This window comes from Malania oleifera, chromosome 4, assembly GCF_029873635.1.
Source record: "Malania oleifera isolate guangnan ecotype guangnan chromosome 4, ASM2987363v1, whole genome shotgun sequence".
Classification (NCBI taxonomy): Eukaryota; Viridiplantae; Streptophyta; class Magnoliopsida; order Santalales; family Ximeniaceae; genus Malania; species Malania oleifera.
Genome location: NC_080420.1, coordinates 25,707,402 through 25,722,999, shown reverse-complemented (window position 1 = coordinate 25,722,999; position 15,598 = coordinate 25,707,402). Strand labels below are relative to the sequence as shown.

The 15,598-nt window shown below is 36.4% G+C and overlaps 1 protein-coding gene across 1 annotated transcript in view; it reads right to left on the bottom strand.

The window, feature by feature from the left end:
• The window catches only part of LOC131153733 (subtilisin-like protease SBT5.3), a 62,487-nt gene extending 47,127 nt beyond the window's left edge, over window positions 1-15,360 (bottom strand). Inside the window, exons 1-4 of the mRNA XM_058106179.1 lie at window positions 15,288-15,360; window positions 14,940-15,017; window positions 5,554-5,780; window positions 5,228-5,512 (exon numbers count right to left, since the gene is read on the bottom strand). Coding sequence (XP_057962162.1) covers window positions 5,228-5,512; window positions 5,554-5,780; window positions 14,940-15,017; window positions 15,288-15,360 — 663 coding nt within the window. The remainder of the gene's footprint in view (window positions 1-5,227; window positions 5,513-5,553; window positions 5,781-14,939; window positions 15,018-15,287) is intronic.
• Window positions 15,361-15,598: the final 238 nt, after the last annotated feature.

Sequence of the window (15,598 nt, the reverse complement as noted above, 5' to 3'; positions counted from 1 at the left end):
GCCTACGTGAGGTGAATGTACCCCCCTGGGTGAGGGCAATTGGACTAGCAGTTGGAGCTGCATATACCCACTGAGTATGTTAGTGGAGAGTACAAATAACTATTGTTTGGGTGGATCCCCCAAGTTATTAGTCCAACTTTCGGGCCGCACAACCCATGTCATGGGGGAAGTAAATGGCGTGTTTGTCACAAGGAGTGTCTTATATGCACATCTGTTAATTTATGTGAATATGAATAATTAATAAGATAATTTCGAGGGCTTACTGAGAAAGGTGAGTGCCCTAGTAACAGTAACGGTATTAGAGCAGAGGAAAGCTACTTGTATGGATGGGTAATCTTCCCTGTCCTCGGGTAATTGTGTGTGTGAGTGTAAGATAAGAATATTTTCATAAATGTGTTTATCTACTTAGTGAACTAGTTATTTTTATGTACACTAAATGCATGCTAGCCTCACACTGACTTTAACTTAGTCTTTCCCTTACTGAGTTGTGCCTCACCCCTACTTTACAAATTGTCTTTTCAGGAAATCCTAGAGATCAGGTCTAGCAGGCTAGAGGAGCCGAGCTAGTGTTGTAAATTTTATGTAGGTAGTGTGTAGATAGAGATTTTATTTTTGTTTAGTTTTATGGAATGTAATTATATGAAAATGGATATATTTGTGTATAAAGATAGTTAGAATCTCGGTAATGTAATTTAAGGATTTTGTATTTTATTTCCGCTGTATATATGTGTCTTATATATGATGAACAAGGTATTAGGTACATAGACGATACTAAAGTAGCACTCCAGCCCACGTGGCGAGTTGGGGTGGTTACAGGTGGTATCAGAGCCTAAGTTTGCTAGGTTTTGTAGACTTTGAGGATTGATAATTACTAGAGTATACGTTGACATAAGATAGGGATAAGATTGGGTAGGTTAAAATGGGTTTTGATCTGGTAGCTTGGAGGCAGAAATCTATTGACGGACTTCTGCTATTTTCTGAATTAGTCGCGAGTTTCAGAAAACCATGGTAAATCCATCAATGGTTTTGTTTCTGGGTTGAGGGACTGGAACTCAGAAAATTAGGTTGGAATGTTAGGATGTGTGGGTATGTGTGTGAAGTTAATATTAGGATAGAGATTTTTACCTCAATGGTTTTGTGATAGAATTGGAATATGAATTATTAAATTAGAACCCGTATATTATATCAATTCCATTATTCCATAGTTGCATTAATTATGTTAAATGTGAAATTTCTAAGTCAGGTTATATCCTATTTACATACCTTCAGATAGTGCTATTGTATGATTTGATTCAGGTGCAACCCACTCGTTTGTGTCTCGGGGATTTGTTAAACTATGTGGGTTAGAGGCTCAATTGTTAGAGGCCGAGTTAGGAGTGGGCATATCGACAGGGTCAGTGTTAACATGTAGCAAGGTGATCAGGGATTATCTGGTAGAGATTCAGGGGAGAGTGCTGCCTACTAGTTTGATAGTCCTTGATATGCATGGTTTTGACATTATTCTGGACATGGACTAGCTAGCATCCAGCTGCGCGAGCATTGACTGTCGTAGGAAGAAGGTGGTATTTAGACCTCCTGGGGAGCTGGAGTTTGTATTTGTTAGGTCGTGTGTGCGTTCGGCACCACGGATCCTTTATGCTATTTAGGCGAAGAGGTTACTTTTATGGGGATGCCAGGGTTACCTTGCAATGGTGAAGGAAGCGCCAAAGGAGGAACTCAAGTTGGAAGATATCCTAGTGATAAGGGAGTTCTCTTATAGTTTTCCAGAGGATTTACCGAGGTTGCCTCCTGATCGGAAGGTGGAATTTTTAATTGATCTGATCCTAGGGACAACACCAATCTCCAAAGCCCCATACAGAATGGCTCTAGTTGAATTAAAGGAGTTAAAAGAGCAACTATAGGAGGTTTTAGACAGAGGGTTTATCAGACCGAGTGTATCGCCCTGAGGTACACCGGTGTTGTTTATGAAGAAGAAAGATGAGTCGATAAGGATGTGCATCGAATACCGGGAGATTAATAAAGTAACAGTAAATAACAAGTATCCACTACCCCAAATTGACAACCTTTTTTATCAGCTTCAGGGTACGTAGATTTTCTCTAAAATCGATTTGTGATCTATATCATTAGGTGAAGGTTAGATTAGATGATATATCGAAGACTGCCTTTCAGAAGGTAGACCATTACGAGTTCTTGGTTATGCCGTTCGGGTTAACGAATGCTCCAGTGGTATTTATGGATCTAATGAACATGGTATTTTACGAGTACTTAGACCAGTTGGTTATTGTGTTCATAGATGATATTTTGGTTTACTCGAGAAGCCCTGAGGAGTATGAAGCTCATTTGAGATTGGTACTTCAGGTGCTCAGGGAAAAGAAGTTATTTGCTAAACTTAAGAAACGTGAATTTTGGCTAGAGCAGGTTGCATTTCTGGGTCATATGGTATCCAAGGAAGGGATTTCAGGGGATCCGAGCAAAGTAGAGGCTATAATTGATTGGGCAAGGCCGAAGAACGTGTAGGAAATCAAAAGTTTTCTTGGTCTTGTCAGATACTATAGCCGATTTGTCGAGGGGTTCTCCAGATTATCAGGGTCTTTGACATGGCTCACGAGGAAAAATGTGAAGTTTGACTGGACCAACGAGTGCGAGCAGAGCTTCCAGGGGTTGAAGCAACGTCTAGTCATTGCCCCAATGTTGACCCTTTCATTAGGTGAGGGTGGATTTGTAATCTACAGTGACGCATAGCAGAAGGGGCTTGGTTTTGTTCTAATGCAACAGGGAAAAGTCATTGCGTATGTGTTTCGCTAGTTGAAAGAGTACGAAAAGAACTATCCTACTCACGACTTGGAGCTGGCAGCAGTTGTATTTGCTTTGAAAATTTGGCAACACTACCTTTATGGGGTAAGGTGCGAGATCTTTACTGACCATAAGAGTCTCAAGTATTTTTTCACCTAGAAGGAGTTGAACATGAGACAACATAGATGGCTCGAGTTGATAAAGGATTACGACTGCACCATTAGCTATCACCCAAGAAAGGCGAACGTGGTAGCCGATGCATTGAGTCAGAAATCTGGGGATATATCAACCTCAGCAGTTATGGCTTCACACCAGATCATGATGGACCCGGAGAGGTGTTGGGTGGCCTTGTCCAATTTGCCTACGTGAGGTGAATGTACCCTTTAGGTGAGGGCAATTGGACCAGCAGTAAGAGCTGCATATACCCGCGGAGTATGTTAGTGGAGAGTACAGATGACTATTGTCTGGGTGGATCCCCTAGGACATTAGTCCAACCTTCAGGCCGCACAACCCTTGCCATGGGGAAAGTAAATGGCGTGCAGTTAGAACTCTGGTAATGTAATTTGAGGATTTTGTATTTTATTTTCGCTACATATATTTATTTTATATATGATGAACAAGGTATTAGGTACACAAACAACACTAAAGTAGCACTCCGGCCCACATGGCAGGTCGGGGTTGTTACACAAAGAGAGAGAGAGAGAGAGAGAGAGAGAGAGAGAGGACTGGTGGCCAACCTCCATATCCATCCTTATCATTTCGCTTCACCTTATCTTCCCCCTCTTATATTTTTCCATATTGTTATCTTTCTCTCCTTTTCATTCCTCTATCTCGGTTGGCTCTGAGCTCCCATAGACCATTAACAAAATGAAATATGTCAAAACATTTGGATTCATCAAACCAAAATACACCTTCTAAGTGAACATTTTTTTTTCTTTTATTCTAGACCAATATTGGAGGCCTACACTAGGCATGAATTGCAGAATAAGAGGTAGCTCAACTTCTATTATAAATCCCTTCTTACCCTCCCAATGTTCAAACGTGAAACTTCTAAAATATGTTTTATCTTATTAAACCAAAGTGAGACATTTTAATAATTCATCCAAGATAAAAGTGAAGTTTTTTAAAGGAAACATATATAATTAAAGTTTTTACTAGTTATCTTCATTGCCTTTTTCCTCAAGCAACATAGAAAAACCATTAATATGTTCTGAGTATGAATAAAAGATAGTATCTTTAGCACATAACTTACTATTCATAAATTGAAGCAGCTGAAGACAATGAGATGTCAATTTTAAATGAGAAGCAATTATAACACAAAGTATCTGCATTACCTTCCTAATAACAATCCTAAAAACCTTTAATGAGACTTCGTTATTTGATTCTTATCAAACAATGGTTGTAGACACCCCATTTTTACCCAGACCCAATATTATTATTATATTACTATTATTATTTTCATTTTTAGTTGCATTATTATTATTATTTTTATTAGTATTTTTATTTATTAGTATTATTGTTCTTATTATTATTTATTTATTTTGTTATTATTATTTTTTGTTATCATTTTTTAGTATTTTTTATTATTATTTACATTATTATTTAGATATTATGTTATTATTATGGTATTATTTTATTATTATTACTTTACTATTATTTTGCTTTTCTTGGTTATTATTATTATTATCATTATTTTTATTATCATTAATATTATTTATTTATTATTATTATTAGTATTTTTATCTTTACTATTATTATTATTATTATTATTATTTATTCTCATTATTATTAATATTATTTCTCAATTTTCTTTATTATTATTAGTATCTTTATCTTTATTATTACTATTTATTATTTTTCTTTATTTACTTATTATTATTATTAGTATTTTTGTTTCTCTTATTATTATTATTATTATTATTATTATTATTATTATTATTATTATTATTATTATTATTTATTTATTTATTTTCGTTGCTATTAATATTATTTTTATTATTATTAGAATTTTTATCTTTATTAGTACTATTATTATTATTATTATTATTTATTTCTGTTATTATTATTATTATTATTTTGTTATTATTTTACTTTTTTTTATTACCTTATTATTATTATTATTATTATTATTATTATTATTATTACCATAATATTAGTTATACTCATAATGATATTTCCAAAAGAAAAATACCATAAAAAAAAAAAAAAAATCAAGAAAGGAAAGATATATTAGGGTTTTTTTTTAGAGCCTTTAAAAAGGCTTAGGGGGAGCGCACACAAGGGGGAACCAGCCAAAGAAAAAAAAAAGACAAAAAAAAAACCTCCCAGTCTCTCTCTCTCTCTCGGCTTCTTCTTGTTCTCTCTTCGTCTTCCCAGCCTCCATCCTCACCCTACATCTCTCAGTCACCCACAAAGTTTTTTCTCAGCCGCCCACGAGTCTCCCCGCCGGCATTGCACCCTCACTCTCGCCGTCGTCATCACTGGCGGTGCCACCGCAGCAGCCATCTCTGGCGGGCAGTAGCAGAAACCCGCAGACAACTCCCCCCTCTCCATCTGTCTCTAGCACTCGGCAGGCAACCACTGCCGAGGCACCCGGCCTCCCAGCATGCCTCTCGGCCTCCTCCAGCACCGTCGTTACCATTGCCATCTGCTCCCCGCACACAGCAGCGGCAACTCCGACCAGCATCTCCGGTGAGCCCTTCCCCAGCCACAGCAGCCTCTACTCTCAGCAAGTCTCTCTGCGAAGCTCACGGACTGCACCAGCCTTCTGTTCCTGCACAACCTTCTCCAGTCCCAGACCCGAGCACAGCTACCTCCGGCCGCCACTCCACCGCCTGCATCAGCCCCCCAGTGGCCGAAACCTCCAACAGCAATTCGAGCGCACAGCAACTCCAGCCTCGGCAGACGACCACCAACAACAGCCCCAGGGACGCCGCGACAATGGTAATTATTTGTGATAAATGGCCTCTCATGTACATGACATATGACTATATAGTGTATTGAATAAAAAACTTAAATTTTAGAATAAGATTGATCCACATGAAAATAGCAAGTTAAAGGAGGGAAATAAGAAAATTATATCATGATTAAAGATGCTAATATGCTTTTCTTAATTGTTTAGTTGCAAAGGTAGTCTCAAGAAGGAGAGAGAAAAGAAGAAATATTAGGAAGGAGATTGTTGTTTATGGTGGGGCTCTTATACTTTGGATTTTCATAAACAAAGAAGGAAGAAAAATATAAAGGGGCAGCATAGTAGGGACTTGTCAACTAGTGCCCTGTGCTCGTCAACGAGTAGATCCCAAGAGTAGAAAAATACCAGAGTTCTAGAGATACCGAGTTAGAAAATGGGCTCATCGATGAATGCCTTGTTCTTGTCGATGAGTGGACTTCTTTAGATCATCGATGAATCCCCTGTACTCATCGACAAGTGCGTCTGGGCTGTGAGCAATTTTTTGAATTTTGAATTTGAACGTTGGGGTGTTTGGGTAATTGGAGGGAAACCTCTGAGAGGTTGTTATATATGTCATTCTGGGCATGTATTGTGTGTGTGTGTGTGTGTGTGTGTGTGTGATCATTTTGAGAAGTGTATTGTGTACTTTGAGATTTCTTTAGTGAAAATATTGTGTCATTACTTCCGTGGATGTAAGCTTTGCCGAACCATTTAAATCTTATTGTTGCTTTTGTTGTTTATCATTTTCTGGTTGTGTTTCATTTACTTGTTGTATTTATTCCACTGTGTTTTTGTTTATCCCATCCATATCACAAAAAATTAGTATCAGAGCGAAGTTGTTATGGCATCGGGATCGTCTTCTGCAAGATTTGACATTGTCAAATTTTATGGAACTGGGAACTTGGGTTTATGGTAGAGGAGAGTGAAAGACATTATTTTACAACAAGGAATGGGAAGGACATTACTTGATGTTCAACCGGATGAGATGGATGAGGCAACATGGGGAGATATGCAAGCAAAGGCCGCTTCTACAATACACTTGTGTTTGGTCAATGAAGTACTCTATTCGGTGATGGAGGAGGATTCTGTAGCGGCTATATGGTGAAAGTTAAATGGCCGGTACATGTCCAAATCTCTCAATAATAAACCTTTTTCTTAAGCAACATTTGTATTGGTTTAAGATTGAAGGATCAAACTTAGATCAACATATTAATGCCTTCAATCAAATTATTAGTGATTTGGTAAGAGTTGATGTTAAGTTTGATGAGGATGACAAAGCTTTGATGTTGTTAAACTCTTTGCCCTCAATTCACACCTTTGAAAATCTTGTGACCACTCTTACGTGGGGAAAAGAAACTCTTGATCTTGAAGAGGTAACAAGTGCTTTTGAAGATATGTGATGAAGGAGAAGGACTTGTGGTAAAGGGTAATAACGAGCGAGGCAAAGGAAAATTGAAATATGGATCAAGTTAGAAATCTTGAAATCAATCCAAAAAGAAGAAAGAAATATGGTGTTACAAATGCAGTAAAAAGGGGCATGTGAAACCGGAGTGTCAAGATTGGAAGAAGGGAAATTCTGAGAAACATGAGGGTACTTCAAGATCTGTGAATATTGTTCAACAAGGAGGTTCAACGTGTAGTGATGGTGATGTCCTATCAGTTTCAATAGGGTCGGATAATCTATGGGACTCTTGGATACTTGACTTAACATGTTTTTATCACATGACTCCGAACAAGGAGTGGTTCTGCACTTACAGGTTAGTGAATTCTGGATCAGTTCTTATGGGTAATGATGATTCTTGCAAGATTATTGACATAGGAAATGTAAAGATAAAAATGTTTGATGGTGCTGTAAGAACATTGTGTAATGTAAGACATATACCAGAGTTGAGGAAGAGTTTGATATCACTCGGTACTTTAGATTATAATGACTTTAATTACAAGTCCAAAGGTGGAGTTCTGACGGTATGGAAAGATAATCTGACTGTAATGAAAGGGTAGAAACTAGATGGGAATATCTGTACATTGCAGGGAACTACCGTTATAGGTGGAGCTATAGCCGTACATGCTGAATCAGATGAGACCGTCTTGTAGCATATGCGCCTTGGGCATATGGGGCAGCAGGGCATGAAGAAACTACACAAGAGGAAACTCTTGAAGGGCTTGAAATCATGTCAACTAGAATTTTGCAGGATTTGTGTTCTTGGAAAACAGAACAAGGCAAAGTTCGTATAAGCTATACACAAGACAAAGGGTATTCTTAATTATGTGCATTTAGATATTTAGGGCCCGGTTAGAGTTGCATAAAAGGGTGGATATGTGTATTATGGGAGTTTTATTGATGATTACTCACAGAAGGTCTAGGTTTACTTCATGCATCACAAATCTGATACCTTTGCCAAGTTTAAGATTTGGAAGGCTGAAGTGGAAAACCTGACAAGGAGGAGAATCAAATACTAAATGTCGGATAATGGGACCGAGCACACTGATTCTTGGTTTATGGTGTTTTGTGTGGAGCAGGGCATCAAGAGACACTTTATAGTTTGCCAAACACGTCAGCGAAATGGTGTGGCAGAACGGATGAACCAAACTCATTTTGAAAGGGATTGGTGTCTCAGATTAAATGCAGGGCTATCGAAGAACTTCTAGGCCGAGGCAGTGAGCATGACTTGTTTTCTGATAAAATGATCACCAAGGGCATCACTAGAGGGTAGAGTAGTAGAAAAGGTTTGGACGGGAAATGCAATAGACTACTCTAGATTGAAGGTATTTGGGTGTCCGACCTATGTTCACGTATCTAGTGAGGAGAGGTCTAAACTTGACCCAAAGTCTCATTCTTACATATTTTTGGGATATCCAGAAGGTGTAAAGGGGTACAAGCTATGAGACCCAGTGGCAAACAAGGTGGTGATCAGTAGGGATGTAGTCTTTGATGAGAAGGTTATGGTGAAGCGTACTCAAGAGTGTGATGAACAGAAACATGAGCCAAAATGCTATGGCAGTGATGAACATGTTGTGCACATGGAGTTGGAAGCTTTGGGCAATAGAAATGATCATGGTCCTATAGTTGCAGGGAGCTCTAGCTCAGGAAATTAGTATGTAAACGATATTCTTATATGGAGATCCAGACGCACTATCATACCTCCACCAAGGTATGGATTTGAAGAGTTAGTATCTTATGCTTTCCTTACTAGTTACAACGATCTAACTACATTTCTAGAGGTAGTGCACGACCTGGATAAAGATAGGTGGATGGGTGCGATGATTGAGGAGATAGAATCACTACATAAGAATCAAACTTGAGATTTGGTAGAGCTTCTAGATGGGAAGAGACCGATAGGTTGCAAATGGGTATATAGGAAGAAGGAGACAATTTCAGAAAAGGAAGGAGGGAAATTCAAGGCACGATTGGTGGCTAAAGGATACTCACAGAAGAAGGGGATAAATTATGATGAAAGCTTTTCTCCAATGGTCTGACATACTTCTATCAGGATTGTGTTAGGGTTGGTAGCCCATTATGATATTCATTTGGAACAAATGGATATGAAGAGGCAATTCTTCACGGTGACTTGGAGGAACAAATCTACATGGTACAACCATAGGGATTCATTGAACCAAGAAAAGAAAATTTAGTTTGCAGGTTGAATGGTTTGATTCCTACATGATCAAGATTGGTCTCAAAAGGTGTGAGTATGACAGCTGCGTATATGTGTACAAGCTTGAGGATGATTCTCTTATTTTCTTGTCATTGTATGTCGATGATATATTGATAGTTGCAAAAGATTTAACTGAGGTGAATCAGTTAAAGAACCTATTGCATAAGGAGTTTGACATGAAGGATCCTGGTTCGGCCAAGAAAATACTTGGGATGGAGATTTGCCAAGACAAAACTGCAGGGAGATTATGACTATCTCAGGGCAGTTATGTGTATAAGGTGTTGGAGAGTTTTAGCATGACTGATGCAAGACCGGTGAGTACACTTCTAGCGAATCATTTTAAGTTGTCTACTATAGATTGCCCAAGTACGGATGAGGAAATCTAGGACATGTCAAAGGTCCCCTATGCTAGCGCTGTGAGGAGTTTAATGCATGTTATGGTGTGTACGAGGCCATATTTGGCTCATGCTATAAGTATGGTAAGTAAGTTTCTCTCAAATCCAGGAAGACAGCATTGGGAAGCCGTCAAATGGATACTCAGATACTTACGGGGTACATCGGGATATGACATCATGTTCGGCAAGCAACAAAGTTGTCCTTCAGTTGTGGGGTTTGTAGATGCTTATTATGATGTAGATATGGATGACAAAAGGTCTACAACAGGATATGTATTTACCCTTGTAGGAGGACCAGTATGTTGGAGATCCATGGTACAGTCTCTGGTAGCATTATCTATGATTGCGGTAGAATATATGGCAGTTGCTGAAGCTGCAAAGGAAGCCTTATGGCTTACCAGTTTAGTTAGAGAGCTGGGGTTACAACAAGATGGAGTGGTGCTGCATTGTGATAGTTAGAGTATCATTTACTTGGCGAAGAATTAGATATACCATGCTAGAACCAAGTACATTGATGTGAGGTTCCACAAAGTTCGGGAATTGACTGCTTCAGGTGAGCTTGTGTTGGAGAAAGTTCACACGTTTGAAAATGCAATGGATATTCTAACAAAATCGGTTACTTCTAAAAAGTTCAAGCACTGCTTGGACTTACTCCATGTCTCCAATTGATGAAGGGAGACAAACCCAACCGAGCGATTCAAGTTCAAGGTGGAGCAGTCATACATATTTTTCGGGATTCTTTTAAGGGGTGTATAATCTCCAAGGTGGAGATTGTTGTTCATGGTATGACTCTTATACTTTGGATTTTCATAAACAAAGAAGAAAGAAAAACATAAAGAGGTAGCACAGCAAGGACTCGTCGACGAGTAGATTCTGAGAGTTCTCAGAGTTTTGGAGATACTAAGAGAAGAAAATGGGCTCGTCGACGAATGGCCCGTTCTCGTTGACGAGTGACCTTCTTTGGATCATCGATGAATTCATCGACAAGTGTGCTTGGGCTGTGAGCAATATTTTGAATTTTGAATTTGAACGTTGGGATGGTTGGGTAATTGAAGGGAAACCTCTGAGAGGTTGTTATATATGTCATTCTGGGCTTGTATTATGTGTGTGTGAGTGATCATTTTGAGAAGTGTATTGTGTACTTTGAGATTTCTTTAGTGAAATTCTTGTGTCATTGCTTTCGTGGATGTAGGCTTTGTCGAACCACGTAAATCTTATTGTTTTTCTTGTTGTTTATCATTTTCTGGTTGTGTTTCATTTACTTGTTATATTTATTCCACTGTGTTTCATGTTTATCCCATCCATATCACAACAGAGATAATATTTGAAGTCTTCTCTTTGAAAGAAATTTGTACTGTACTTGGCCCCTATTTTTATATAACAAATATCAGAGTAGGGTGGATTCACTTCTATTTTGCAAAAATGTTGTGCAAAAAATAAACAAAGTAAAATTTGCATTAAACATTTCTATACTAGTCACATGGAGAATTATTTTATTCACACTTTTGGTAAGTTTCGTGCTAGTGCTCCCTTAAATACAAAATAGAGCCATAAATTTTATATTAAAGAAAGAACAAAAGGGAAATATTTACCTATGACATTTAGAAAAAAATACATACCTCTCTATAAGTTTTGTATTAAAAGACATAAATATATCTCCAAAGTTCAAGAAAATACATACACTTGTCTTGCTAAAAATGTTTAATAAATAATTTTTTTGTCATTTTAACTTATAAGTTTAGGTTAACATGTATAAGATAGATGTTATTTATTTAAGTTAGCATTTTGTTTCTTTCATGATGGCAATGGTTGCATTCATACATTAGAAGACTGTTAAATTAGATGAAACTTCTTATATTTTGGCATCTTCTATACTGTATCCCCCCCTTCTTTTGTGCTAATATATTCTTTCTTTACTTCTTCAATAAAAGGTGTCATATTGCAAGAGGGAGGGATATATATATTGAGAGAGAGAGATCATATTGCAAGAGAGAGGAAGAGGGAGGGATATATATATATATATATATATATATATATATATTGAGAGAGAGAGAGAGAGAGAGAGAGAGAGGAGAGAGAGAGAGAGAGAGAGAGAGAGAGGTGGCTTGTGGCATGCCTCCACATCCATCATCGTCATTTCGCAACATTCTAAGTGAAGTTTTTTTTTCTTTTTCTTTTTCTAGACCAATATCGGAGGCCTATTCTAGGCATGGGTTACATAATAGGAGTAACCCATCTCGTATTGTAAATCCCTTCCTACCCTCTCAAGGTTCAAACCTAAAACTTCCAAAATATGTTTTTATCAAATTACAATCACAATTAAAATAACATCATAACAATGCATGTCACAATTATTTCCACGTGTCAAGTTAAAAATAACAAACAATGCATCTTCTTGTTCACGTAATAAAATTTAGGACTAGCATAAGAAGATAATATTATACTTAGAATTAAATGAACCAATTGATAAACACACTATTTCTACATTCATTTAAAAAACCCAAGTCTCAAACTCAAATTCTCATTCCTAAAACACTATATATGAGAACCTCCTCAAATTTATAAACAATCAATTTCTACATTCATTAAAAATATCAAACTTTCTCATTCTTAAAATACTAAACATGAGAGCCCTTGCCCCTACTAAAAAAAAAAGAAAACAAGAAAATTAGTAGGGTGTAAAGATTGTTTCGTGAGAGGAAGAACCCAAATTAGGATTCCTTTTTGTTTCATATATGGGAAGAAAGGAGCATGCATTTTTTGTGGTTGAGATAGTTTGGGGAAATTAAAGTTTTGAATGGGAATGAGAGAAAAACTCGAGCGGAGGAATGCAAGTTTTGAATGTGAAACAACCATTTGGACTTCATAAAATGCGATATGGTGTAATTGTACATCTAAAAATGCGATAGCCTTCTCTTCTATTCGCACCCTTATTTTTCTAAAAACAATCAAGTTTCATCAACTCTAAAAATACTCTAATAATGTTAGATAACCCAAAAATTTTCAAGATCCGAAATCTATACTCTCAACACTACTTAGTATTTTTTTTGTAACATACCTGCTTAGTGTATACAATCAACTAGATATTGCAAAATTAAATTCCACCTTCAGAGACAAAAGGAAAGTAAGAAACTTGTTTGATGTTGAGAAACACTAAATCGGTATCATGCATTGAGAAAGTCACGTCGGTAAAACTCCAAATGCTTGCAAACTTAAAACTGAGTGAAATAAAGAAAATTATTAATAACTCACCATATAATGCAATGCAAGGTAAGCCAAGGCGCACCATGCTTAACAATTCGTCCAAGATAAAAGTCGGGTATTTTAAAGGAATATAGAGAAAACGAAGAGAGATTTAATCAACAAGTTTGAATGGATAATGATTTAGAGTAGAATTATTTATAGGCCTTTCCCTTATTAGTTACTGTGAGAGAATTAAATTTATTGTTTTAAAAGTAAATAGTGCATATTGCACCACCTTTAAAGTTCTCTTTGGTAATGGTGTAATGGACATCAATACTTTTAATAATTTAAAAAAAAAAAAACTAGCCTCCTAAAATTATGGCAGTTAGCAAAGCTTTTAACCCCCAAAAAAAAAAAAAAAAACCCTCCTAAAAGTCATTGTTTTGCACGATTATTGGCAATTGGTTCAAGTTTTATAATGATAATAATAAAAAAAATCTCATTCTTGGGGATGGTACATATTCTCTCTCACCTTCTTCATCCCATGCCATTTAAATTGGTGGGTACTTGGATTCTCCACTTGAGAGTCCACAAAAAATGCATGAGCTAGCAAAAAGGTCCTAATTATCTCTTAAAAATTCAAAAATATCCTAAGTGGTTTATAACATATTTTATTTCATAGTCCTTTGTATCTCCCTTTTCCTCTCCTTCGTTGTCTTTTTGTTATTGTAGTCGTTATTTTTTGATACTGTACTTTTAATAAGTTAGATCATTTTTAGTATTTTACTTTATTTCTTGAAATTTTGTGCAAGCATTTTTTTTTTGAAGCATTGCTTGTTCAATTCGAGAATATTTTAGAAAAAAAAACATAAAGCCATTTAGTTGTGGATGTCATTATTTATTTTTCATTTTTAATTTTTCAAAGATTTAGACAAAATTTAGTATAAAATAGAAGTGAGATTCTTCTAAATCCACGTAGATTAAAATCCATGTTTCTAAATACTACCTTATGTAATTTTTAAAAATTGAAAAATATTCTGAAAAAATTAACAATGTTTTGAACAATTAAACAAACTTTTCGTTCTACCTTTTCAATAAGCTAAATTTAACAAAAAAAAAAAATTTAAAAAAAAACTTAAAAAATTATATGTGGAAACTATTTTTCTACATGGTGTGGCATGAGCTAGCTAAATCAAGTATACAATCCATGGGATATTTATTTCTTCCTTTTACATCAACTAGTGTACAATCTATCTTCTCTTTTAAGGAGTTAATTTTCCTTTAGCAATTAACCCGCCAAAATTTGTGGCAATGAGTAAAAGGAAAATCTAGAATATCCCAAATTTTACTCCTTTCAAATGAATATTCTAAGAATATTATATATAATCATCAACTACAAAGAATTGATTGGCGCTATAATCTTTGACCAATATAAGGGCACTAACTTTGATGCCAACAACCCGTTGATGGATGGTATTGCTTCTCACATTTAATCCGCCAAAATATACGGCAATTAGCTAGAAGGAAAATCTAGAATATCGCAAATTTAACTCTTTTCAAATTCAAATCCCAAAATTATCAATTATGAGAATTGATTGATGTTATGATCTGTGACCAATATAAGGGCAGTAGTTAGGTCTCCATATGATGGCCCATCTTGTTTTGGAATAAACAGATAATTAATTTCTTCTTAGGTTTCCTCATTAGAAATATTTGGAAGGATTCTTTCAATAATGATACTATGTTATATTAATATTTGGACCACTATATTAATATGGGTTCTACATCATTGGACTCATATCAAGCTAGATTTTTCAATTTTGTGAGTCCAAGTGCTAATGTGATATTGTGTAATTGGTAGTTTGCAAGTATTATGGGAATAAACTATCCCTTACAAATTCACACTAGACCTAGGATAAATAGTGGGAGGTAACTTATCACCCACGCCATATCCTTTCTCACCTTTGACAATATTTGAGCTAAATTCATCCAACATGCAAGTCTCAAAATTTAACCCCTCATTTGGGTTGTCGAATGAATCTGAAGTAGAAAAAGAATTGAAGAAGGAATTGAATTACATAAGTATTATTATTGTTGCAATTTTGGTCAATTTAAACATACTATAAAAAAAAAAGGTAGCTCTTTTTTTTTTTTGATGACGTAGAAACTTCAGCAACCAACGAGCCCTTCGGACCTCCTGGTGTGACACCAAACCTACGGTTTTGCGTCCTCTACCCCCAAGTCTCACTGATCAAGGTAAAGTCCGGATGCAGACACGACTTCCGTCCATCAGTTAGAATTTCGGCCAACCCAACCCCCGAGACATATCTCCATTATCATCCACAGTCCCCGCTAGCTCACAGAGCGAACTCTCACCATCCATAGGTACCACTGATTCCGTGAGTGTATTTACTTGAAATTGAACTCCCGATGCTCATTCTTACATGCTAATGCCTTTCCACCGCACCATACTCGTGGGGTTAAAAGATAGCTCATTTTTTATCCCACACCCCTTTGCCCTTTCCAAATTTGAACATAAGACCTTCAATTTGTGAGCCTAAACTTTATTTTATTTTTTTAAGTTTCCATAACTATTATAATCCATAAAGTTTTTCTACATG